The sequence below is a fragment of the Trachymyrmex cornetzi genome, unplaced genomic scaffold (assembly GCF_001594075.2).
Source record: "Trachymyrmex cornetzi isolate Tcor2-1 unplaced genomic scaffold, Tcor1.1 scaffold380, whole genome shotgun sequence".
Classification (NCBI taxonomy): domain Eukaryota; kingdom Metazoa; phylum Arthropoda; class Insecta; order Hymenoptera; family Formicidae; genus Trachymyrmex; species Trachymyrmex cornetzi.
In genome coordinates, this window is record NW_017298535.1 from 470,136 (window position 1) to 493,630 (window position 23,495).

A 23,495-nucleotide genomic window follows, 5' to 3' on the forward strand; every position below is an offset into this window, starting at 1 on the left:
TTTTGCAATTTTTAGTAATTAATATCTTGTTAACTATTGCGAAAATTGCAAAATGGTAGAGGACTTTCCGACTCGAGTTTAGTCCGCTCTACCTGCTCAAGACGAGTAGGGCCGTATGTTGGGGACACCCTGTATAATTATGTTTTTTAATCTCAAATAATTATGCTTTAATGAGTGTGTCCAGTGTTGTTTTATATTAATTTCCCCAAAAGAATCTTCTAGGAAACTGGTAATATTATCTCACAGAGGTATTAAATTTGACGCTCTAGGCGGGACGCATGTAAAGGATATGCATTAAGGGCAAGGAATTTCCTCAAGAGATCACTCCGCGCTCGCTGTTTCGCGCATTATTTCCGTCTGTTTAATTAAAGCAAGTTTAATTATATACTTCCCTTGCGTATCTTTCTCAGTCGACAAAATCACAAAAAATTCATTCACTAAAATTCCAAGATAAAAATCGTTATTTTATGTTTATTATGTTATCGTAATTATGCCTTTTTACAAAAGAGAATTATGTGTGCCAATTCCAAAATAAAAGAGGTAAGAAACATTAAAAATGTTGTATTTGCCATTCTAATATTAATAACATATTACATATATTTTAATAAAATGAAAAAATTATAAAATAATTACAGATTTTTCTATATTGTATTAAAAAATTTTAAAAAGCTTCTATTTATAACTTGCATCAAAAATTATATTTCAATAAAAAGTAGACATATTCTTAAAGAGTAATTAATGTGAAATAAAAAAATTTTTTATTTAAACTATAAAATAATATTATTAAATATTAATATTGATTTTTTTTAATATATCTGTTTAATACGTAAATATATAACATTTATTTTCCAATTTCGATTACTTTTGCAGAGATTATACATCTGATATATTCTTAAGCGACAATTAATATACCAATAAAAATAATGTCATTATAAAAATAATTGGTGATATAAATTTCCAATATATAGCAGTTCACGAACAATATGTGTATGTATATATATATCTATATATAAACTACTGCAAGTACTGCGTTTCTATTCCATACCGTATTCATGCCCACTTGTAAACGCATCGCTACCTAACAGTGGAAAATTAGATGTAAATGTAAGAGCCCTCGAAGCCCTAACAGCTCTCGTCGTTAAGCAAATTAAACCAATCGGCGTGTCGCATCTGTCACAAAAGATTTAATTGCGTGATCATTACTTCCCGCGAGAATCGAGACTTTGGAACGTCGCGTCGCGTCAAAGTGCCACAGCAACAACTTCATTGCTCGTTAATTTACGAAGTTCTAAATAACTTCCATGTTGCCACCGACCAATCGCCAACTGTCGAAAAGGTCGGCATGCTATCGATCACCCGTGCCTTCTCTAATTAAGACCTCGGCATTTAATAGTTGTGTTAACACTTGTTTTCGTGAAAACGCTCGAGCGAATCGAACGCGAGAAACGTAAGCAGGTTAATAAATCACGAGTGCAAAGAGAAAGACAAAATATCCTAAAAGTGTGTTGGAATTTTGAATTTAATAGTTGAACCTTCGAGCGAAAAACAAGGTTTTTTTAATTAACTTACTAATGATTAATGGAAGACCTTAATCAAAACTGATAACGAGGATACAAAAAAGTCCATTACATGCAAAAATTAAATTACACGCAAATAGGAGAAATAGAAAAAGTGGAAAAATTTTTATAGCACGTATATCCGCGTTTTAAAATTTATAAATGTTTTATATTAAACTTTTAGAGATATCTTTTTCGTTTTTAATATCTCACATTAATACTTTTAGCATGATTATATAAAATATTAATTTGCAATGAAAATAAGTTGCCAAAACATTTTGAAAATACTTCTTTTTTATCTTCTAAATCATTCTGACATTTTTCTTAATATTTTTTACAAATATTTATCAATTTTAACAATACATATTACTCAGAGAATAAAAATTATCATCCATTTCTTAAAGAGGGATTACTCGTAGATCTCATACACACTCTAATAAGTACTTATCCTCTTCGATATTTCCGAATCAACAGGTCATGCGCGAGAAAAGTTCAGTACAATACACGCTCAATATAACAGAATAGATTTATAGTTCATAAGTTGATTCAGTTCACAGAAAATTATTTTTCATCATAGAAACTAGAAAATCGATATAAAATTCAGAAGCAACTAGAAACTTTCAATAAAGTTACAAATATTTTTTTTAATATCCAAATAATATTATTGGACAGAAAGATGTTAAAAAAAAAAGCAGTTTTTTTCCATTTACATACTGAAAAAAAGATTGGCTGAATATGGCATAGCATATTTAATTAGTTGCAACAGCCAATTTTTGGTTGCGTTAAATTATCGAAATCCTATACTGACATTGCAGATAGCAAAATTGACTGCTACAAGCAAAAATTAGTTGCTGCAGCCAATTAAGAATGATATGCCATTTTACCATCTAATTTGCTGCAGCAGCCAATCTTTTCTTTTAGTGTATTTATTAAATTGCCATATATTATTTAATTTGATATGAAATTTATTTTACAGGTTATATGTTTCCTTATCTTAAACTTTCATTAATTTCCTTATACATTTGTTCCTACTATAATTACTCCAATTACAGAAGTTCATAATTGAAGCGGCAACTATACAGTAGCCCATAAGTACTGTTTATCTTCTACATATACAAAACGTTACAGATTGACAGGTAGAAACCCCGAGATAAAATTTATCAGCGGAAATTAAGTCAATTTTGGAACAATTGAGTAAATTTCTAAACTTGTATAATTTAAATGTCATTGTCAATGTTTGATCGTTTATTAAAGATCGTATCTAAATATCATTATTGTCGATGTTTGATTGCTACTAAATCATAGAAATCACTATTGCTAATTTAAGTACATATTTTCGTAGCGTGTATAGCAACCGTTAAATCCCATTCACGGGATCGAGTAAGCTCGAGCCAATCAGGTCAATTGGTATTGGACACGACATCTTTCTTTCGAGAAAGTAGCGTGAATCAGAAAATTCTTTCAGCACAATTCTCTCTTCCTTTTTTAGCTTTTAACTTCTACCAATCATTCTAGTTAATTTACTCTTCAATCCTTTTGCCGACTTTAGAAAACAACTGGTTCAATAGTTTTTTTATATCTTTTATATTTGTCTCTTTATTTTTAGTATAAGCCTAAATTAAGCCTAAACAATAATTAAAACATTATATTCAGGGTTTTCAAAAAGTTAATTACTATTATATTTCTTGTATTCTTTTTTCTAAAGAACGTCTCTTCATTCCAGATTCTTGTTTATAAAAAGATTAATTTTTCTGTTTGTTACAATAAATTATTTATTTTTTAATTAAAAAATCTTATTTTTTGTCAACAATTTTTATTTTGTTTTAAAAGTCAATATAGACACTCGAAATTTTGAAAGATAATTAGTTAAATTATTTTTTTACGTCTTTCTAATTATTTAATTAATATTGTAAAAATAATTAAATAATTAATTTTTTTAGTAAGAATCAAAATATGACATATTCTACTTGCAAAGAAATTTCAATAAGTAAATGATAAATTGTGTTCTTTGATATTTTTGAAAAATTTTTATCCTGTTCGCTTCGCAAATTCAATATTTTAGAAGCACACTTGTGACGTCTGCAAGGGAGATGTCATTCTTTTTTGCATAAGCTTGTTATGGAAGTTACTGTCGCGAGAACGTTATTGACGCTCGATACGTCAAGTCTGTCTTATCGTGTTACCATTGTGAACGCGACTGCACAGTCTGCGAAATTCTCACGGGTTTTACAGTAAAACTCTTATTACGATTGAAATTTCAACTTTAATGTAACTGACTCAACCATGAAGAATCTTCATATAATCATTAAGCATTTACTTTTTCCGAGAACTCGTGGACTTCTTCTCCTGTACTGAGAGGGACTTACATAAATCTTTGGCTATTTATTGGTTTCACATGATTCAATAATAATATCACCGTTCGTCTTGCAAATCAGATTTTGAAATACGAAAAAATATACACTTTACAACAAATAAAATATATCAAAATACATACAAAATAAATAAATGCGACAAATTAATTTCGCACCGTATACCCATTTCCCTATTTCTCAAATAAAAATAAATACAATAGAATGGATTAAAATAATAATGGTTTTAATAATTGATTACGTAAGGTGTTATTCGTGTCATTATTTCCCTAAGTAAGAACCTTCCGGAAAGTGAGAAGCGGAATTTATTTTTAAATATTATATAGAAAGCATGGATAAAAAATAACTCTTTTTTTCTTCTTATATTTTTGCTCGTCACAATAATACGTTGCTGACACTTTCAGATCGTATATCATATTTTCGCAGGATGTTTTGAAAAAGCTCCGGATTTTTTAACTTCATAAACGTCTTCATCGGTTCGAAAACAAATTTGCTAGTCAAAATAGCAGTGCTCGCGGCTTTAAAAGATGCTTTCAAAAGACTGATTTTAGATTAACGATAATTTATAAAGAATAAACTAAAGAATAGAGTTTGAAACACACGCTGTACGTGTACGATAGTCTTACAATCTCCGAGCACAAATGAGGCCATGGTAGCGATCGAGTGTAACCCCAATGAAATAATACAACTATACTCACTACATAGCAGTTTCCATGACGTTCGTTTCTGTCATCATCACGATCTATAACATAATGGCGAACAGTTGTAGCTGGTCATGCAGAGAATTCTGTTTGAGACAGCTCGTACGTCGTAAAGATGGATAAACGGAAATGCATTGGGGAGGAAATTCATTCCAATGTGTAGAAACCGATATGTCTGATCTATAAAATAAAAAAAATTTCATTTTATTTTTCTCCTCATTTTATTTCTCATGATTATCTTGTCTTGTTTTATTTTAACATTTTTAACTTTATGTTTTTTTATTTTTTGAATATCATTTAATTACAGTTTGATAAAACAATTCTCGATTTTGTTCGGATAATAATTTTTTGTTTATACAAAAATACATTAAGAAGTTTGTTCCTACATTAAAGCGAAAAGCGATATGTATAATTTATGAAACAAAAAATTTATTTTATTTTTTCCTTCATGTTATTGATCGTAACTGATTTCATATTGTTTTCACTATTTTTAAAGATTAATTTGGAGTAATTTTATATTTTTCTCCTTGTTCGTATCATTTAATTACATTTTCATAAAACAAACCATGATTTTCATTCGCGATACTATCCGATTGCCTCACTTTTGACATTTTGCTATCATATGTAAGAGGAATCTATTGAAGAGGTGCGAACCAGGTTTACCGTGGTTAATACGGCTTTACCGAGGGAACAGGCATAAACGGCATAAACGTGTTACAAAGTTTATACAGCTAATAATTAAATGTTTCGAAACTGGTACGCGCCGCGGGTACTATTCTGATGCAAACTGCGTTGCTCACACTGTATGAATTATAGTTGTTATGAACAGATAACTATATGAGTAGAATAGCATTATGTATCTATTATTATTATTATAACATTAGACGCGCGCAAATTATGTGAGTTTCGACGGCGTTAAAAAGTTCGGAAATGCATTACCGAGAAACAATTCAAAGCAAAGGCAGGCATAATTATAATGTAATTTTTTTAATAACATTGTACTCCTTTACATAAAAAAGAAAAAAAGCAGAAACTATCTTTCGGATATTTCATTTTTTCGGATGTTTTATTAGTTTCTTTTAATTCTTTTGAATATTTTAGTAGTTCTCAAATATTCAAATAAACTTTACATATACATATATTAATAGATAATAATGAATAAATTTATTAAAAGTATGAATTTTATTAAGGTCACAAAGTAAAATCAAATTAATCTAATTTGATCGTAAAATAAAGAATATAAACGGACATATGCATATCTCTATATACTTGTGAAATGTTCAAATTCTTATAATTTCTCTGATTTTATAACATGAATCGAGAGAAAAATTGCTTAAACGACAACCTTTAGTTTTACGTACATAACATATATGTATAAATTAATAAATATAAATATTTTTTTATATTATTTTTATAATAAATATTAATAAACATTAAATATTTTTATAATCTGTATATTTAAAAATCGTTCGAGAGCTTCAATAATTCTTAAAGCGACCGATTCTTGAAATATTTCTCACGTATTTATAATGTCGCATATAAAAATGTTACTAATTTACCAATAATCAATAAATGAATTTAATACCTCGCGCATTAACAAATTCTAACAATCCTTTCAAGCATCTTGGCTATTGATCAAATTTCGCTCTGTCTTCCGTTCTCTCGATAGGGATTAGGACACTTCGGGTTCTAGAGGAAGGGTTGTACAATCCGAAGTCGGGTTAGATTACGGGTACATTCCTCCGCGCAACACAACGCAACATGACTTTACTTAGCTTGACGTGGAAGTTCGTAATAGCGTGATTTACGTAATCTCGAATCCCACCACAATGAATGTGTTGCATCACTACCTTCGAACGACTGAATGGACGTTAAGCTCCAAAAAAGATGGGATATATAATATATTAAATGTCAAAAAGCTATATAGGGTAACTCCGGTATATATGCCGCGCTGGGATTTACATCGCGGAAGTCAGAAAAAATAGGAGTAGGGGTAATTTTCTCGTAACTTACTCTGTTACATGCCTTTATGTTATATTAGTATTGAGTTATAATTTTAGCTTCTTACTGTTAATATTAATGAAATTATTGTGAGTTGAATCGATTTATCACTGTGTGTGTAACAAGTAGCATCATCATAAATTATAATCTACATAAAATCATTACTGTCAGGCGTGTAAAAGACCTAGTGGTTATTTCGTGATACATACGTGTAGAGGAATAGTAAAGCATGTTGTATATAGCAAAATACAAGTGCTTTGCTTTCGTATTCTTTGTTTAGTTTGTTGAAACCCTTGCATTTTTGCCATATATCCTACCCATTATCTATATACATATAGCAAAAATGCAAGATTTCAAAAAGTTTATTTTTTAATACGAAAACTAAATATTTCGGATTAGATACAATTATAGAAGTCGTGCGCCCCTTTGCATCGCGTGAAAAGTCGAAACCCATGTAGAACAGTACAATTATAGACCTCATTTTACCTCTATGACTGATTTCCTAACCTGAATAGTCATCAACTTTAATGCTTAATATCTCAGATCACAAGGCAGAACGATATTTTTTTTTGACATATTCTTTCGTTTCATGCAAAAACGCGTCGAATAAGCCTAATAAGAGTGGTTTCACAAAATTTTCTGATTTTAATAATTTATTCGATTATCCGCTCATATATACGCGATGGAAAGGTACCGGTTCCCCATGAAGCGTACTTTTCGAGATGTGTAGGTTACGAAAACCAATCGTAAATTCATTTAGCATTTCTGTTAGGGTGTACAACAGAAATTCTAATCAGCAATTGGTTGCATTAGTTCCGCATTGGTGGCACCCAGTTGGACACGGCTCAATTGGACACGAGCCACTCACAGCGCTTGAGACTACAAAGCTCCGAAGCACCGGTCGCTGTGATTGGTGGTGTCCAATCGAGCCGTGATCAATCGGAATCATCCCGTTGGATTATTCTTTCCTATTGGTTGACGTCACCCGCTCTACCAATAGGAGAGTACAAAACGCCATTAATCCAACCCAGGGGCTCTATTCTCGAAAAGAAACGTATGCGAAAGCTAGGAAAATGCTACAGTATACGTAACGTATACTATAGTATTTCCCTAGACTTTCGTATACGTTTCTTTTCAAGAATAGAGCCCCAGGTTGGTGCAAACCTGGCCGGGCCGAAAACGCTATATCACATCAAAAGAGGCCTACAAATGGCGGCGTCCAATCAGACCGCCCCTCATGTCCCGACTCTCATTATAGGGACTCTACACTTGACACACGTCAAACTGCCTTTGGGAGTGTACTCTCTATACACAATATTTCATGCTGCAACAGGTGTTCTATTGACATATGAGGTTTGTTTTCTGTGGCTCAACTAGTGTACACTTTTGGAACTTAAAGTGAGATAGATTTACGTTTGATATTTGTTTAAAGCGAGAAAGAGAGTTCTAGAACAGTGCAGGAACAGAAAACAGATCAATGTAAAGATATTCAATATTAGCCAAATGAACTTGTTGAGACATGGTGATGTTTAAATCACGATAATTCCTGAAAGCTACCTTTAGATACATTATTATATCTTGATTATTCAATTTAACTCTCCTCAGCTTCAATTTTGAATCGATATATATCAAGTATGAATGGACATACAGATTCTGTCAGTGCAAATGCACAGTGTACTCCACCAAATTCGAAAGACGAGAAAAATAATGTTTTAGCTGCTTATCATTCTCTGATATTTTCAAAAAAAGACAAAGACTGTTTCGATGTCGCAGATATTGAACGCAATTCTCTTTCTGTGAAGTATATGACAACAAAATTGTTGTGAGTAAAATACATTCATACATCCATAGTTTTCTGTTATATTTCTGTTTACATTTTTGTCTTCTTATTATTGTACAGCAATTCAGAAGATATGGCAGCTGTGCTGCTTCGAAAGGGTCTTAAAGATTATCACAGCCAGATAAAGGATATGAACGGGGTAAACAATTACTGGAAACAGATTAAATCTCAACTATCGGACACAAAAAATGATCCATTGAAGTGGAAGTCAGAATTAGAAGATGTGGACGCTACGTTAAATTTTATAAAACCTTTGACTTGTCAGAAGCTCAATACTCTACCTTGTGAAAAAAGATCTTACAGTGATAGGGATATAGAGAAACTAATGAATAATTCAAAGAAGAAAGATATAGAGAGAAGTAGAAAAATCTGTTCGCAGTTACAAGCAGCTTCTAATCAGAATTCAAGTCAGAAACTTTTATTAAAGCACAGTGAACAAAATATATCTACGTATTTTACAAACGTTCCTAGAAACTTTAATAAGCATGTAAGTTCCACCAAACAGAATGTTCCCAAAGTACAAATAAATGGTCAATCTTCTTATCAAAATTTGGACAGATTTGTGCAAAAAGTACCTCCTAAGTTAAGCAATAATAATATGAATAATAAAAGCTCGTACAGACCAATAAATTCTCATGTGCTACAATTAAAACCAGCCGCTCCTCCACAGACTATCAGTGAGAGCGCCAGTACGCAAAAAATTGATTTTGACTCCTTTAGGAGCGCCAGGGACGAATTGTACATCCAAGAATTGAAGAAGAACAAGTCGGCGCCAAAGAAAACTTTGGGCGGCCGAGGGGCGGCTAATTCTCAATTCGTCTGTCCTTTCAAACGCGATAAGGAAGAGTCGGCGCAAAATTACAATACATCCCAAGGTAAAGCGAACGAAGAAGTAGAGGATGAAAGGCTGAAGAACATTGATCCAAATATGATCGAGTTGATAAAAAATGAGATCATGGATTCAGGTAAAACGATAACGTGGGACGACATCGCAGGGCTCGAGTACATAAAAAAAATTATCAAGGAAGTAGTAGTGTTCCCCATGTTGAGACCAGATATCTTTACGGGTCTCCGTCGTCCGCCCAAGGGGATTTTGCTTTTCGGCCCACCCGGAACAGGAAAGACTCTCATCGGCAAATGCATAGCTTCGCAGAGCAAGTCTACATTTTTTTCAATTTCAGCGAGCTCTCTGACTTCCAAGTGGATCGGCGACGGCGAGAAGATGGTACGCGCGTTATTTGCAGTGGCCAAGGTTCACCAGCCGTCTGTCGTCTTCATTGATGAAATCGATTCGTTGTTGACACAGCGTTCTGAGACGGAGCACGAGTCCTCCAGGAGGTTGAAGACGGAATTCCTAGTGCAGCTAGACGGCGCGGCAACATCTGAGGAAGATCGTATTCTAATCGTTGGTGCAACCAATCGACCGCAAGAACTGGACGAGGCGGCAAGAAGACGTCTCGTCAAAAGGTTGTATGTTCCTCTGCCGGAACTCGAAGCGCGCAAGCAAATAATAAATAATTTATTGATGTCGGTGAATCACGATCTTAATGAGGAAGCTATCATGAAAGTCGCAGAGAAATCGGCGGGATATTCCGGCGCCGATATGACTAATCTCTGTAAGGAAGCAAGTATGGAACCGATCCGGAGCATTCCCTTCAGTCAACTTGAAGATGTAAGAATGGAGGAAGTGAGACACATAACGAATACTGATTTTGAACAGGCGTTAATCAATGTGCGACCCAGTGTGTCTCAGTCGGATTTAAAGATTTATATCGAATGGGATCGTATTTATGGTTCTGGTACTGCTCAGAATTATAAAACCTAATGCAATATGTGCAAATAACTTAATTATATTTTTTATCTTAATAATATGTTATAAATAATGATATTATAAATTATCGAAAAGAAATTCTCTCGTGTTATTTTTGTAATTTCAAGTTTTCTAATAAATACATTATTTTGTGCCAAAATAAATTCTCTTTTTAGTAAGAATTGTAATTCTTTCTGTGATGTAATAATTTGTTCCTAATTATTACATCATGATTAAAATATTAGCTATTAATTAAATATTTGTCAAAGCAAACGGTCTGCCTTGTAACTAATCTGCAATTGATTTATAGCAAATTTAATCATTCGTACTCAAATTTACTATTATAAAATTCTGTATATTATTGTGTAATTTTAAAAGCGGTATATGTATTAAATATATTATGTAAATTGTATTCTTTATATTATATAATTATTTTATAGATTCATTAAAATAAATATAAATGAATATAATCTACATTATATTCATGAATAATAACATTTATATTATTTTGTAATATACATATAATGTTATATAAGTAGTACAAAATAATATAAAAAATATATATTAAATTAGTAGAATTTCGAACAAATAAGTTTTTTTTTAATTAAGTGAATTGAGCGAGTTCAAGATGGCAAAGCGGCTAGGCATGCTTATCGAGCGATTGTATATGATTGGTTGGATCTAAAAGTTACAACCAATTATGTTCATTTGCTCGGCGAGCAGGCTAGCCTAAGGGCGAAATCATACGATGCGGAAAACAACTGTGGAATAAAGAATGCGTCATAGAAGCAACCAATCAACATTATTCTGCGTTATTCTGAATAGCGCTACTTGGTTGTTTCAAAGACGCATTCTTTATTCCGCAGCCCTTTTCCGTACCGTGTGTTTTCACTATAAATTTTTTCCTATGGGTGCTTTCCATTTGATGACACAAATCTACACAAGTCGACACAAGCGTCGTTCTATCCTTGTTGATATTCAGAGAGTGACAAAGATAGAACGACACTTGTGTCAATTCGTGTCGACTTGTGTCATCAAATGGAAAGCACCCTATCTTGATATCTGTATTCCTTGCCATATTTCGGCGCATGCGCAGAATAATCCGGAACAAATAATGGAGAGGAGAACGAGGAGACTATTGGAGACTGATCGGCTTTTTATTTGGTTAAGTTCGTCATTTGCGACTGTCTGCGACTTGTGAGATCCAGTTCATCTAGTCCAACTTAAATAGAGCCAGTCAACTAGAGCAAGTTAGAGCGTTCACTCCATATCTCCAGCCTCTTTCATTCGAATTATTTAGATTTGATTCTTTCCGGGTGTGGACGATGTAGAGAGTTCGTTCTCGCCTGCATAACTTAAACCAGAGGTAAACAGTCGCATACATTTTGCATGAGATGATTTCAGACGATTCGCGTAGAGCTAATCTATTATCGCTGATATTTTCCCAATAGAAATCGTAAAATTCGCGAGCACTTCGAGAGACGAGTGGGATCTAACCAAGTAAGAATGTTCAATCAAGGCAACTCGTTGAGGACGGGTACATCGAATACATCGAATCCGATGCAAGACTTCGAAGTTGTCTCACCGCCGGATGACTCGGTCTCAAGCCTGGCGTTCAGTCCGGCGTCCGTACAACAAAACTTTCTAGTGGCTGGCTCCTGGGATTGTAATGTTCGTTGCTGGGAGGTAGAGCAATCGGGCAAGACTGTACCAAAATCCATGCAGAGTATGGGAGCGCCGGTCTTGGCTGTATGCTGGAGTGATGTAAGTCCTTCAACAATTATACAATTAGGTTGATTTAATGTATATTTATTAAGATTTGAGGAAGACGAGGTATTCTCAACATTTATCTGCAGTTATAGATCATGGATCATATTCTCAAACAATATGCCACATAAAATATGAAAATGTATAAAATACTATAGTATATGTTATTGATTGCTCATGTATATTGATTGCTTTCCATTTTCATCAAAACTTAAATCATTTATATTTGTGATGTGACTCAATTAAATGTATGTTCCTTTTCATTTTGGCAAGTGAGATCAACTGTTTAAGATCATGTTACTAAGTGTATCATTTTACTAAATCTTGTTGATTTCATCATTTTACTAAACTTATGTTAAAAATGAGGTTACAAACCTGTTGTTATGATAACTTTTATCAAAGTAAGTTTTAATGTTATCTGAATGTAAAATACTCGCATAACTTTAAACTTAATATCACTTTTGTAAAAGGGAAAAGCAACTATTATAGATTTTTTTATTATATTTGTATATAATATTTTTCAAGATATTTTATCTCTCCCCTTTTTATCTCCAACGTGAAATGAAAAAGGAAAAACGATTTGTGCAAGAAGCTGAAGAAACAGATCTTATATATGGTGTAAACTGACTATCCAAATAGCATGGATATTTTCACAATATATGTAGCTATGTTGCAAGGTTACTACAATATTGCTGAAATGTTCCATACTACTTGGATGACTAAAGGACCATTAAATATTACACATTTATGATAATAAGCTATCTTATGATATGTAATAAGTTATCTAATAATTGTTAGGATGGAACCAAAGTATTTATGGCAGGTGGTGACAAGACAGCAAAATGCTGGGATTTGGCTACAAATCAGAGCGTACAAGTGGCAGCTCATGATGCACCTATTAGAACATGTCACTGGATAAAGGCATCTTCATATTCCTGTCTAATGACTGGTTCCTGGGATAAGACGCTAAAGGTAATATTCAATTTTTACTTTTATTTTTGTTATATTTTACAGTTTTTCAATTTTTTTTTGTTTATTAGTTCGTCAATTTTCTTATAGCAAATTCGATCATTTGTCTTAATTGCATTATACTAAATTGGTATGTATTAAAAGCTATTATACATGAAATTAACAAAATGTATTGATTATAAAAAGAAAGCAGCCTAAAGTTGCCTTTAATGTGCACTAATTTAGTATAGTGCGAGTGATGGAATTCATAATTAAATATTAGTCACTATTAAAATATTTTTTGATATTACTTAATTCTTCTATCACAATGAAAATTTCCAGTTTTGGGATCTGCGCAGTCCTAAACCTGGATTGATCATCAATCTGCCTGAAAGATGCTATTGTTCGGATGTTGTAAGTACACGCAAACCATATAATAAAATACATTATGCCGACATGCAGCATTATTGATATTAATAATATTACAGGACTATCCTATGGCGGTTGTGGGAACAGCTGGACGTGGTTTAATAGTTTATCATCTGGAGACCACTCCACGTGAATTTAAACCCGTCGAATTGAGCTTAAAGTATCAGTACCGTTGTGTGGCGATCTTTAGGGACAAGAAAAAAGTGCCGACCGGTTTTGCAATAGGAAGCACGGAAGGACGCGTTGCGATTCATCATCTGAATCTCAGTACAAAAGAGAACTTTACGTTTAAGTGCCACAGGACCAATGGCACACCTAATGGATATCAAGATATCTACGCGGTTTGTTTAAATTTAGAATTTTGATGGTTTTATTTAGACTTTCTATTAAAATAAAATTAAATTAAGATCATGTTAAGCCTGTATCAGATTAAGATTGAAATTGGATTTAACCAATTGAACAAAGAAAATGTGTAGATATATTGATCTAATATCAAGTTAATGAACTCTGCTTTCATCAAATTTCAATCCATTTTCAATTCTAATTTGTAGTCTAATACGAGCTTTACATATTTTATCTTATTATTGTTAAGCCCGATATCCACGAGAAATCTCTCCGAGATCTCGGACAGAGAAACAATTAACAAATCACATTTGAACAATTTGATCACATGACCATTGTGATTGGTCAATTCTTTCTTCATCCGAAGTCTCGATTTCTAGCATCGTGGATACAAGGTTTTAGACAAATGCACATAATTTATCAATTTGTGGACAGGTAAACGATATAGCATTTCACCCGGTACATGGCACCGTAGCGACCGTAGGCGGCGATGGTACTTTTGGATTTTGGGATAAAGATGCACGTACTAAGCTGAAATCCTCTGAAACGATGGAGCAACCCATCACACGTTGCTGTTTCAATCACAATGGGCAGATATTCGCCTACGCTGTTTCTTACGATTGGTCAAAGGTATCGCCGTCATTTAAAGTATGATAATCGTTGAAAGATCTGTGTACAACGTTATTAATTTACAAATATTTCAGGGCCATGAGTACTATAATCCAGCGAAGAAAAATCAGATCTTCCTGAGACCGTGTTACGATGAACTGAAACCGAAGGCTACACCTTAAGCTGATGACATTCGAGCGAAACAGTGTGAATCTAGATATAATTACGAGGGTTCATGTATTTTTATTCAAAAACTATACTATTGATACTTTCTTTTTACTTACAATTGTTAATATGCGTGTAATATAAAATACAGTTAAAATAGTAGTTATTGACTTTTTTGTATATTATGACATAAAGAATTGGTACTGTGAAGCATGTTTTGACATATCATTTGTGTATATTATTTATATTTATCTTTGCACAAGAACCTGAACGCGACGATGAATTCTAAGATATTGAACAATGGTAAATTGATGCCATAATTCGCAAAGCGAGCTAATATTTAAATAATTCTTCCAATAAAATACACATTTTTTTAATAAAATTGCATGTGCACGCTTTAATTTACAATATTTCCTTTCTGTAGTTGAATAACGCATTACATTTGAATAATAGTAACTATAATAGTTTTAACAGTTCCGAACATTGTTGAAGAAATAAGAAGCTGATATAATTATTATTATTAATTGGATGATATAATTATTATTATTAATTAGATGATATAATTATTATTATTTAGTTAACACTATTATATTTAGCTATAATATGATCTATTCCTAACAAAGTCGAATTTAAATTACTTTTCTTACTAAAAAAAAATTAAAACCACCGGCATCGATTAAAACTTTCGTGCACTTTCATGCATTAAACTTCTATAACAAATAAACCTGTATTAAATTAAATAATATATAAATTAAGCATTTATACATATTTTTTGGCCATAAATAAATTAATTACAATTAAAAAAACATTTATTTACGTACTTAATAGCTTTATTTTCTAAAATAAAGTATGTATATACAAATGCATAAATTGAAATTTATGCCGCGTTTCGCATCAAAATGGATGCAAAGATGCGTTCCGTATCGCGCATGATGCGCATGATGCATCCATTGTCCTTGTTTAACATTTGGTAAGCAACGAGGATAAACGATGCATTATGCGCATCATGCGAGAAACGGAACGCACCCCAAGTTTGCGGTGCTTAAATCTAGTGACTTTAACACAAATCGATCAAGCGATACAGGACACAAATGCACAGTTGCACAGAAATATAAACAATATGGCCGACGTATGAGATATATCGGCACGCGAAAGCGACACTGTTTAATAAATCAATATTTAAACTATGCACATTCTAATGCCGTATAGACCTATCATTTAAATGCGCCGATCGACTAATTTCTCCGTGAGAGACATATTCTCCGCGTTACGATGTCGTCGGAGAAGGTAGGTTATGTAGCATCGACAGCTGTATTATATAAAATTATTTAATAAAAACGTCAATGTTAACGATATAAAAAAAATAACGATATAAAAAGGGAAAAATATATTCTATTTTGACCATCAAATTTATATCCCTGTTCGTCTCATTCGATCTTCTGGTAGACCAATTTTCTGCTGGTTTTTTACTATTTGTACGTGGGATCTATTTTTTGTTTCTGCAGTAAACTATTTTTTTCCTCATTTTAACCAAGTATCAAGTACATACTCTTATTTCAATTCAACTTTCAAAAGTGTAGTTCAACTAATTCAACTATAAAAAAACAAATCTATAGAGAAATGTTTATTTAATTGTATACATATTTAATGACAGGTCCTTTATCGACTAGACCAACCCCATGGCAGCGGTAATGTTTATATTTCTTGGCGCCCTGGTAATAGCACACATTTGGCCACAACAGGGTGCGATTCCACCGTTGCTGTTTTTGATAGACAAGGAGATATTCAGGAACGGATACAAATATCTGGATTATGCACTGGCTTTGGCTGGGACTCAGATGGGGATTTACTAGCAATAATATCACAGAATTCGTCAACTATAATTTTGTGGGACGCCACGACTGGGAAAAAGGCCCAGATAGATGCGGGTGTAAGGGATGGGCTTACTTGTATGATGTGGGCAAAGAAGAGTTGTCTACTGGCTGTAGGGACACAAAAAGGAAATCTAGTGCTTTACGATCATATAAATGCCAAGTATGGTATCAGAGCCATAAGACAAGCAAATTACAAATAATGTTTCCTAGCAAGAGACAATGTAATATAGTGATCATTTCATTTTTACTTAACATTAGCAACAAGAATGTAATGATAAATTCATTATAAACAGCATATAATAGAATCTGAAGTTGATTATGTTATTGTGTTTAGACATTCTATATATATAAAGCAGCTTTTAATTTATATTAATCTAGTATAGTATGAATGATCCTAATTCATCATTACTCTAACTTATACTGTCTTACTTCATAATCTTAAGTTACAGAGTGAGATGGTTAAAGTGAAATAGTATACAGGCTGGACGAATTTGACTATTTTCATAAGTTAATAACTCGTTAACCATCGTGGAAATTGTAAAATAGTAGAGGACTTTTCTTCTCAGTTTAATCCATTCTACGAAAGATTTATCGTTATTTTTCAATCACCCAATATATACACAGGGACAGTATACATTTCTTTCCTAGAATTTTTAACAAAATTATTCATGGCCAGACTCTGTTATAGGGTCTCTAATTCACTGTATTATACTGTGTCATTTTTATGTCTTACTAGAAAGCATTCACAATGTGTAAAATATTTTAAAATTGTTTCATTTAATTGTTTTGTGTTACACAGGCGGATACCTATTTTGGGAAAACATAGAAAGCGTATTTTATGTGGCGCATGGTCGATGGATGGTCTTCTTGCCTTGGCAAGTGAGGACAAGGTTTTAACTATCAGTACGAGCGAAGGAGACACTCGTCGAGAGATAACTCTTCAAGGCGATCCATCTCATATACAATTTAGCGAGATGAAAATGGATCACAGGATAGGCGGTGAAAACACGGTATATGATTTTACAACACTCGCTATGAAAAACATCTATAAAATATTTATATACAGCTGTTACTTTATATACTCAAAAATATGTTTAGGTATCCCTTATTGTTAGTAAAACGACATTGTTTTTGTACAATATTTTGGACCCAGACAATCCTATCGAATTGGCATTTCAGAAACGTTATGGATTAATTGTAACTTACAAGTGGTAATTATTTGCTAGTATTAACAAATAATTTTAATAAGCTCTGATTTATTATATCAGTTATGATGTACATGCATTTCCATTTTATAGGTATGGCGATGGTTATATATTGGTAGGATTCGAGGCTGGTTTCTTTATAGCAATATCTACACATATAAAGGAAGTTGGTCAAGAATTGTTTCAAATTAAGAATCACAGAGATTCTCTATCAGATATTGCGCTGAGTCAAGCAGTTGGTAAAGTGGCTACTTGCGGTGATAGTACGCTAAAAGTACATAGTTTGCAGAATCTGGAGGAAACCGAGACGTTGATCACGGTGACCAATGAGAATGGAATTAGCAATATCGAATGGTCGACGGACGGAACAATGCTGGCAGTTGTAACTTACGTCGGAAATATTTTAATTTATTTGATAGAGATTCCAAAATTAACCAGCGTCTGCGGCAATAGAATAGCATTATTAACGAGTCTGATGGAAGTGGCTGTACATCTTTATACTTTAGACAAGGTATCTTCGTTAATATATAATAATAGAGTAGACATTTTTTATCAGGACAAATTATATTTTCAGGACAAACCGAGTCCACAAATAATCAATACTATAATAGAACCGGCAATATTAGCAGTGGGACCAATACATTTAGCAGTAGGATTAAATAATAGAGCGCTCTTCTGGGATTTGTCTATAAGCCATTACGATCAAATACATTTCGAAAGGGACTATTTGGCTACTATAGATAGTATACGCTTGAACGAGACATATGTATCGGCGTTATTCGATGGGAAACTGCAGTTGCATTCAGTAATTAGAAATTTTTTATTAATAGTAAAAATTTCAAAAACAAGGCAGGCTTGTTAATTCTGCTTTATATACAGATTAAATCCGATCAGGCTCTAACAAATAGCGGGAAGGATACAAAGATGTTTCCAGATTCAAATTCTTCCCACAGTAGAATAACGTGTCACGCACTTTGCTCTGATTTTCTGGTTTATGGTAACGATGTAAGTTAAAATCATCGGATAATTTTGAATAATATGTTATAAGTTAGAAGACTTTATATATCCGTTTTAAATTTTTAGATGGGTCACATTATATATTTTTGCTTGGAAACGTTTCATCAATGTACTGAATTTATACATAACAATGGAATAAAGAAGCTATATCTGGACGCGAATGGAGTACAATTGTGTTTCATTGACAATAAGTTGGATGCTTATGTGTTTGATCCGATAAACGAAGCGGCCATTGCTGTGCCTGATTGTCCTGATAACATTGATGATATTCTTTGGGATCAAAACATATTTGAGCGTACTATATTCGCAGTGTATAACAAAAACATTATTGTAACGTATATTTTCGTAAAATACTTTGTTGAAGGTAAGTAGACCTGAATGAGCGTTATGTATTATTATTATAAAGTCTCACATATCTGATTATGTCGTGAACAGGTACCAAAATAATAAAAATAAATACGACCAAGTTACCATCGGACTCAGTGCCTTTACTAATGTACTCTGGCGAAGTAACGCTGAGTACAATGGGTAGTAAATTAATACAATTAACATTAGCATCCCACGAAGAAGTAGGGAATATTGTGGAATCGAAAAAAATTTATGAGATTTTTGAGAATCAAATTTTATGCAGACGGTAAACTTTACGTAATCCAATTTGCAAGTAGGGAAATATGTATAAAATATTAAAAAGAATGCTTTCGAATTATTTTTTAGATTTCAGCAAGCATGGAGTAGTTGCGAAAAATTGAACGACAAAGATACATGGCTAAAACTGGGACAAAGCGCTATTGCAAATTTAAATGTCGAATTTGGTAAGTGTAATGTTATATTATTGTTATATAATTATGATGTTGTATAATTAATGTTATACAATCATTAATTTTATATATTACAATATGTTATATTATTGAAATATGTTAATTAAATTGATCATATGTCATAGCTATTCGCGTATATCGGCAAATGGAAGATGCAGCAATGGTGTGGACATTACAAACTATGGAGAATATAGATGAATTGGCTTTGTTGTGCGGTCATGCGTGTATATTACTAGGAGATTATAATGAAGCCGAAAAGTACTTTCTGCAATCTTCCGAGCCTGTACAGGCCTTGTATCTGAGGAGAGATTTAATGCAGTGGGAACAAGCATTAAGTTTGGCGCAAAAATTAAAACCCGATGAAATCCCTTTTATCGCCAGAGAGTACGCCCAACAATTGGAGTTCACGTAAGATTTTTTAAATTAATACCTTTAAGTACTTCATTAAAAATAAAGTTAAATTATATGTGGTGTTAATTAATATATAATGATTACAAATTATTGTTAGCCAATTATTTATCTTTAACAAAATATTTCATAAAAATATGTATAACAATTTTGTCATATTACAAATATATATTACAAATATATAATAATTACTAAATATATCTCTTTGTGCAGAGGAAACTATCCAAAAGCTTTAACAAATTACGAACGCGGTCTAGTCGACTACAATATGTCCACTTTAGCTGTGCAAAATCCTCATCATCGAACTCAATGTTTAGCGGGAATAGCGAGAATGTCTATAAGATGTGGTGACAGCAGAAAAGGCGTTGGAATAGCTATGGATAACGAAAGCTCGAGGCTATTACGGAAAGAATGTGCGGAGATTTTAGAATCAATGAAGCAATTCAGCGAAGCTGCGCAATTATACGAAAAGTCAGAATACTTCGACAAAGCTGCCTCTGCATACATAAAATTAAAAAATTGGCACAAAGTAGGACAGCTCCTACCGCAAATATCGTCAGCAAAAATTAATATACAATACGCTAAAGCCAAAGAATCTGAGGGTAAATATGAAGAAGCTGCCAAAGCATATGAAACCGCCAAGGATTACGATAACATAATTAGAATTAATTTGGAACATTTAAATAATCCTGGTAAATATATTTTATATCTTGTTTTGCAATCTTACAAGATATATTAGTAATATTCGAGAATGACATGCTTAATTATATTATTTTATTCCACAGCTCGTAGTGTTGAAGTTGTTCAACAAACTAAAAGCATAGAAGGTGCAAAAATGGTTGCAAAGTATTTCCAAAAGATGAATGACTATAATTCAGCTATCAAATTCCTAATTCTATCAAACTGTCACGATGAAGCCTTTCAATTGGCCAATCAGCACGGCAAAATGGAATTGTACGGAGAAATCTTGGTAAACACGATCGATGACACTAATGTCCGGAAAGAAGATTTTAGAAGCCTCGCAATGCATTTCGAGTCTCAGAAAAATAATCTTTTAGCTGGAAAATACTATTTCCACGCTAAAGAATATCAGAAGGTAAATTTGCAATATCTGTGCAATCTCAAGTTTTATTTATATATATCGATTTTATTTATATAGTATCAATGTTTTGACGGGTTTCTTTTTTTAGGCTTTGCGACATTTATTAAAAGCTGCTCAACTAGTTCCAGACGACGATAGAGCAATTACTTACGCCATAGATGCTATCGCATCTTCTAAGGATGATAAATTAGCTAATCAATTGATAGATTTCTTATTAGGTGGCGATGGAGTACCAAAGGTTATTATATTTATATGTAGATGTTGCTTAAAACACAAGTATCGAGTGGTCATTATTGACCATTTCTATTTTTTAGATAAATATTATATTTTTGTACAAAGATGGAATTTTTTTTAACTTTTCAATAATTATGTCTTTTATACTGATGAAATATTTAGTTTTTCACTACTTTCTTTATTTTCGTAGTAATTTATTCGTTTAATCCTTTTAGTGAGTAAAAAATATTACTTCTAGTGTTATACAACGAAATCTAATATGTTTGTATCCCCTATTTAGGATCCGAAATATTTATTCCGATTGTATATGGCTAGGAAACAATATAAAGAAGCGGCTAAAACGGCGATTATAATTGCAAATGAGGAGCAAGTTAATGGTTTGTATTTATGCTCATATCGAAGACGCGTAGCGCTGCAATTACATTTTTTATTACAGGAAACTACAGAAACGCTCATGACGTTTTGTTCGGCATGTACCAAGAATTGAAGAGAAATAAAATTACGATACCCTTGGAAATGCAAACCAATTTAAGACTCCTTCATTCCTATATTCTGGTGAGATTGCACGTGAAGAGGAGCGATCATTTACGAGGCGCCCGAATGCTTATAAGGGTTGCCAATAATATATCAAAATTTCCTTCACGTTAGTATAATAAGAACCGCTGTCCGCGATAATTAATGCGAATGAAAATGCTCAGAAAATGCTTAATTTATGACACAATAAATACATTATATATTTCAGATATCGTACCAATATTAACTTCGACCGTAATAGAATGCCATCGGGCGGGCTTAAAAAATGCGGCTTTCAATTTTGCTGCGATGCTGATGCGCCCTGAATATCGGGGACAGGTCGACGCGAAGTATAGTAAGAAAATCGAGGCAATCGTTAGGAAACCGCCGAGAACGAAGGATATCGAGAATGAGGATGAGTCTCTTACTCCGTGTCCATACTGCAAGAGTAGACTTCCTGAGACTGAAGTAACCTGTGATAAGTGTAAAAACACCATACCTTTTTGCATCGCAACGGTAAGGCTCTTTAATTGTCACTTATTAACGAAAATAAAAGAATATCAGTGAAGTTTCTATCGTTATTGTTTGCAGGGACGACACATCGTGGAGGATGATTTTACAGTATGCCCCCAGTGTGACTTCCCAGCCATTAGAAGTGAATTTCTAAGGTAAATATTCTGATCAAAACTTTTCTCAGAATTTTTATACGTGAGTTGAAACATTTTTCTGGGAAATATTATATCTTTTCGAGAAAATCTTTTCTTAGAATAATATATATGTGAATTCTAAAATATTCTAGAATTTCTCATTTTATAATTTCTGAAAAAAATACCCTTTAAACTTTTTCAAATTTTTTATCAAAAATTATAGAAATTGGAGAGAAATCTTAAAAATCTTAGAACATTTTAGAAATTACGTTTATGAAGAATTTTAGACACTTTTAAAAAGTGTTTAGAAGAAAAATTTTTTTAAAAGTTATAAAATTATTTTGAAAAATTATGAAACTTGTTATAAAAATTTTGAAAAAAAATTTCACCAAGATATCATAAAAGAATGTAAATACTATTTAAGATTATCTATTACAATATAATTTGTTACATCTAGAATTGTGGAATCCGAGGAGACTTGTCCGATGTGCTCGGAGAGAGTTAATTCCGAAGCCGTATCGTCCGTCACTGATATCCGTCCATACCTCGACTACCAGGAGGAGAAAATGATTATAAAAGCTTAAATATGTAAGATTATATAAGTTCAAACATGTATAAACTTTTTATATATTTAAGAGTACATAAATGTACGAGAGGCAACTATAGCTCACACAAACTAGGGGTACAATAGAGACAAAGTTTATATAGACATTTGCATATGTGCTGCGTGAATCAGAGCTGCCTTATTATTATCGCGTTACTTCGGGCAAACGCAACGTAATTAGGAGATAGCGGTGCCTTTATCTACAAACAATAACGGTAGTAAATAGGCTATTCCTATCGACTTGGAAGCGATTGACAAAGCGTCAGTATTCTCGATACAACAGTGCCGTCCACTATAAGTACAATTTATCTGAGTATAAGTAGATTATATTATATATGTTATATGTATAAAAAGACTTATTGTCATTTGCTACGCAACTGCGTTTTAATGTAGATGATTGCCATAAATAAAATGACTGATTCTAATACATGATATATCGAACAAATCTGTATAAACAAAATATTAGGTCTGTTCTTCGCAGTTGTTTTTCATTTGAAACAAGATAGATACAAATGGATGCTGCAGGAAAAAAAATG

At 32.7% G+C, this 23,495-nt stretch overlaps 3 protein-coding genes across 5 annotated transcripts; all 3 read left to right on the top strand.

Annotated features, from left to right (window-relative positions):
* Positions 1-8,120: 8,120 nt before the first annotated feature.
* Positions 8,121-10,292, top strand: LOC108763712 (fidgetin-like protein 1). Of its 2 annotated transcripts, XM_018511559.1 has the most exons (3): positions 8,121-8,449; positions 8,528-9,342; positions 9,433-10,292. In XM_018511559.1, exons 1-3 carry the CDS (start codon positions 8,262-8,264, stop codon positions 10,290-10,292), a joined length of 1,863 nt encoding a protein of 620 aa, XP_018367061.1. In that variant the 5' UTR covers positions 8,121-8,261. The 2 variants fall into 2 exon arrangements, with proteins under 2 accessions (XP_018367061.1, XP_018367060.1); XM_018511558.1 differs by having other exon boundaries at positions 8,528-10,292.
* Positions 10,293-11,411: 1,119 nt separating this feature from the next.
* On the top strand, positions 11,412-14,842 carry Rae1 (ribonucleic acid export 1). The gene is made up of 7 exons (XM_018511554.1): positions 11,412-11,643; positions 11,729-12,041; positions 12,843-13,016; positions 13,335-13,406; positions 13,481-13,762; positions 14,199-14,393; positions 14,468-14,842. The coding sequence occupies exons 2-7, from the start codon at positions 11,784-11,786 to the stop codon at positions 14,552-14,554; spliced, it is 1,068 nt and encodes a 355-aa protein (XP_018367056.1). The 5' UTR covers positions 11,412-11,643; positions 11,729-11,783; the 3' UTR covers positions 14,555-14,842.
* Positions 14,843-15,648: 806 nt separating this feature from the next.
* Oseg6 (intraflagellar transport protein Oseg6) lies at positions 15,649-23,246 on the top strand. 2 transcript variants are annotated; one of them, XM_018511596.1, is made up of 19 exons: positions 15,649-15,824; positions 16,192-16,571; positions 17,211-17,421; positions 17,510-17,622; positions 17,710-18,127; positions 18,191-18,421; positions 18,496-18,621; positions 18,700-18,997; positions 19,069-19,267; positions 19,348-19,445; positions 19,577-19,859; positions 20,073-20,551; positions 20,645-20,955; positions 21,050-21,199; positions 21,476-21,572; positions 21,632-21,838; positions 21,938-22,224; positions 22,300-22,376; positions 22,813-23,246. In XM_018511596.1, the coding sequence occupies exons 1-19, from the start codon at positions 15,810-15,812 to the stop codon at positions 22,937-22,939; spliced, it is 4,107 nt and encodes a 1,368-aa protein (XP_018367098.1). In that variant the 5' UTR covers positions 15,649-15,809; the 3' UTR covers positions 22,940-23,246. The 2 variants fall into 2 exon arrangements, with proteins under 2 accessions (XP_018367098.1, XP_018367100.1); XM_018511598.1 differs by lacking the exon at positions 18,496-18,621.
* The last annotated feature ends 249 nt before the right edge of the window (positions 23,247-23,495 follow it).

What these genes read in the sequence shown, in the direction of transcription:
- Oseg6 (XM_018511596.1), top strand. An exon ending in AATCAAATTTTATGCAGACG is followed by an intron (nt 19,268 to 19,347) that starts GTAAACTTTACG and finishes ATTATTTTTTAG; the next exon opens with ATTTCAGCAAGCATGGAGTA. An exon ending in GGAACATTTAAATAATCCTG is followed by an intron (nt 20,552 to 20,644) that starts GTAAATATATTT and finishes TTTATTCCACAG; the next exon opens with CTCGTAGTGTTGAAGTTGTT.
- Rae1 (XM_018511554.1), top strand. Translation starts at nt 11,784, where the DNA reads ATGTTCAATCAAGGCAACTCGTTGAGGACGGGTACATCGAATACATCG. An exon ending in TGGCTGTATGCTGGAGTGAT is followed by an intron (nt 12,042 to 12,842) that starts GTAAGTCCTTCA and finishes AATAATTGTTAG; the next exon opens with GATGGAACCAAAGTATTTAT. An exon ending in TTTCTTACGATTGGTCAAAG is followed by an intron (nt 14,394 to 14,467) that starts GTATCGCCGTCA and finishes CAAATATTTCAG; the next exon opens with GGCCATGAGTACTATAATCC.
- LOC108763712 (XM_018511558.1), top strand. Translation starts at nt 8,262, where the DNA reads ATGAATGGACATACAGATTCTGTCAGTGCAAATGCACAGTGTACTCCA. An exon ending in TATATGACAACAAAATTGTT is followed by an intron (nt 8,450 to 8,527) that starts GTGAGTAAAATA and finishes ATTATTGTACAG; the next exon opens with CAATTCAGAAGATATGGCAG.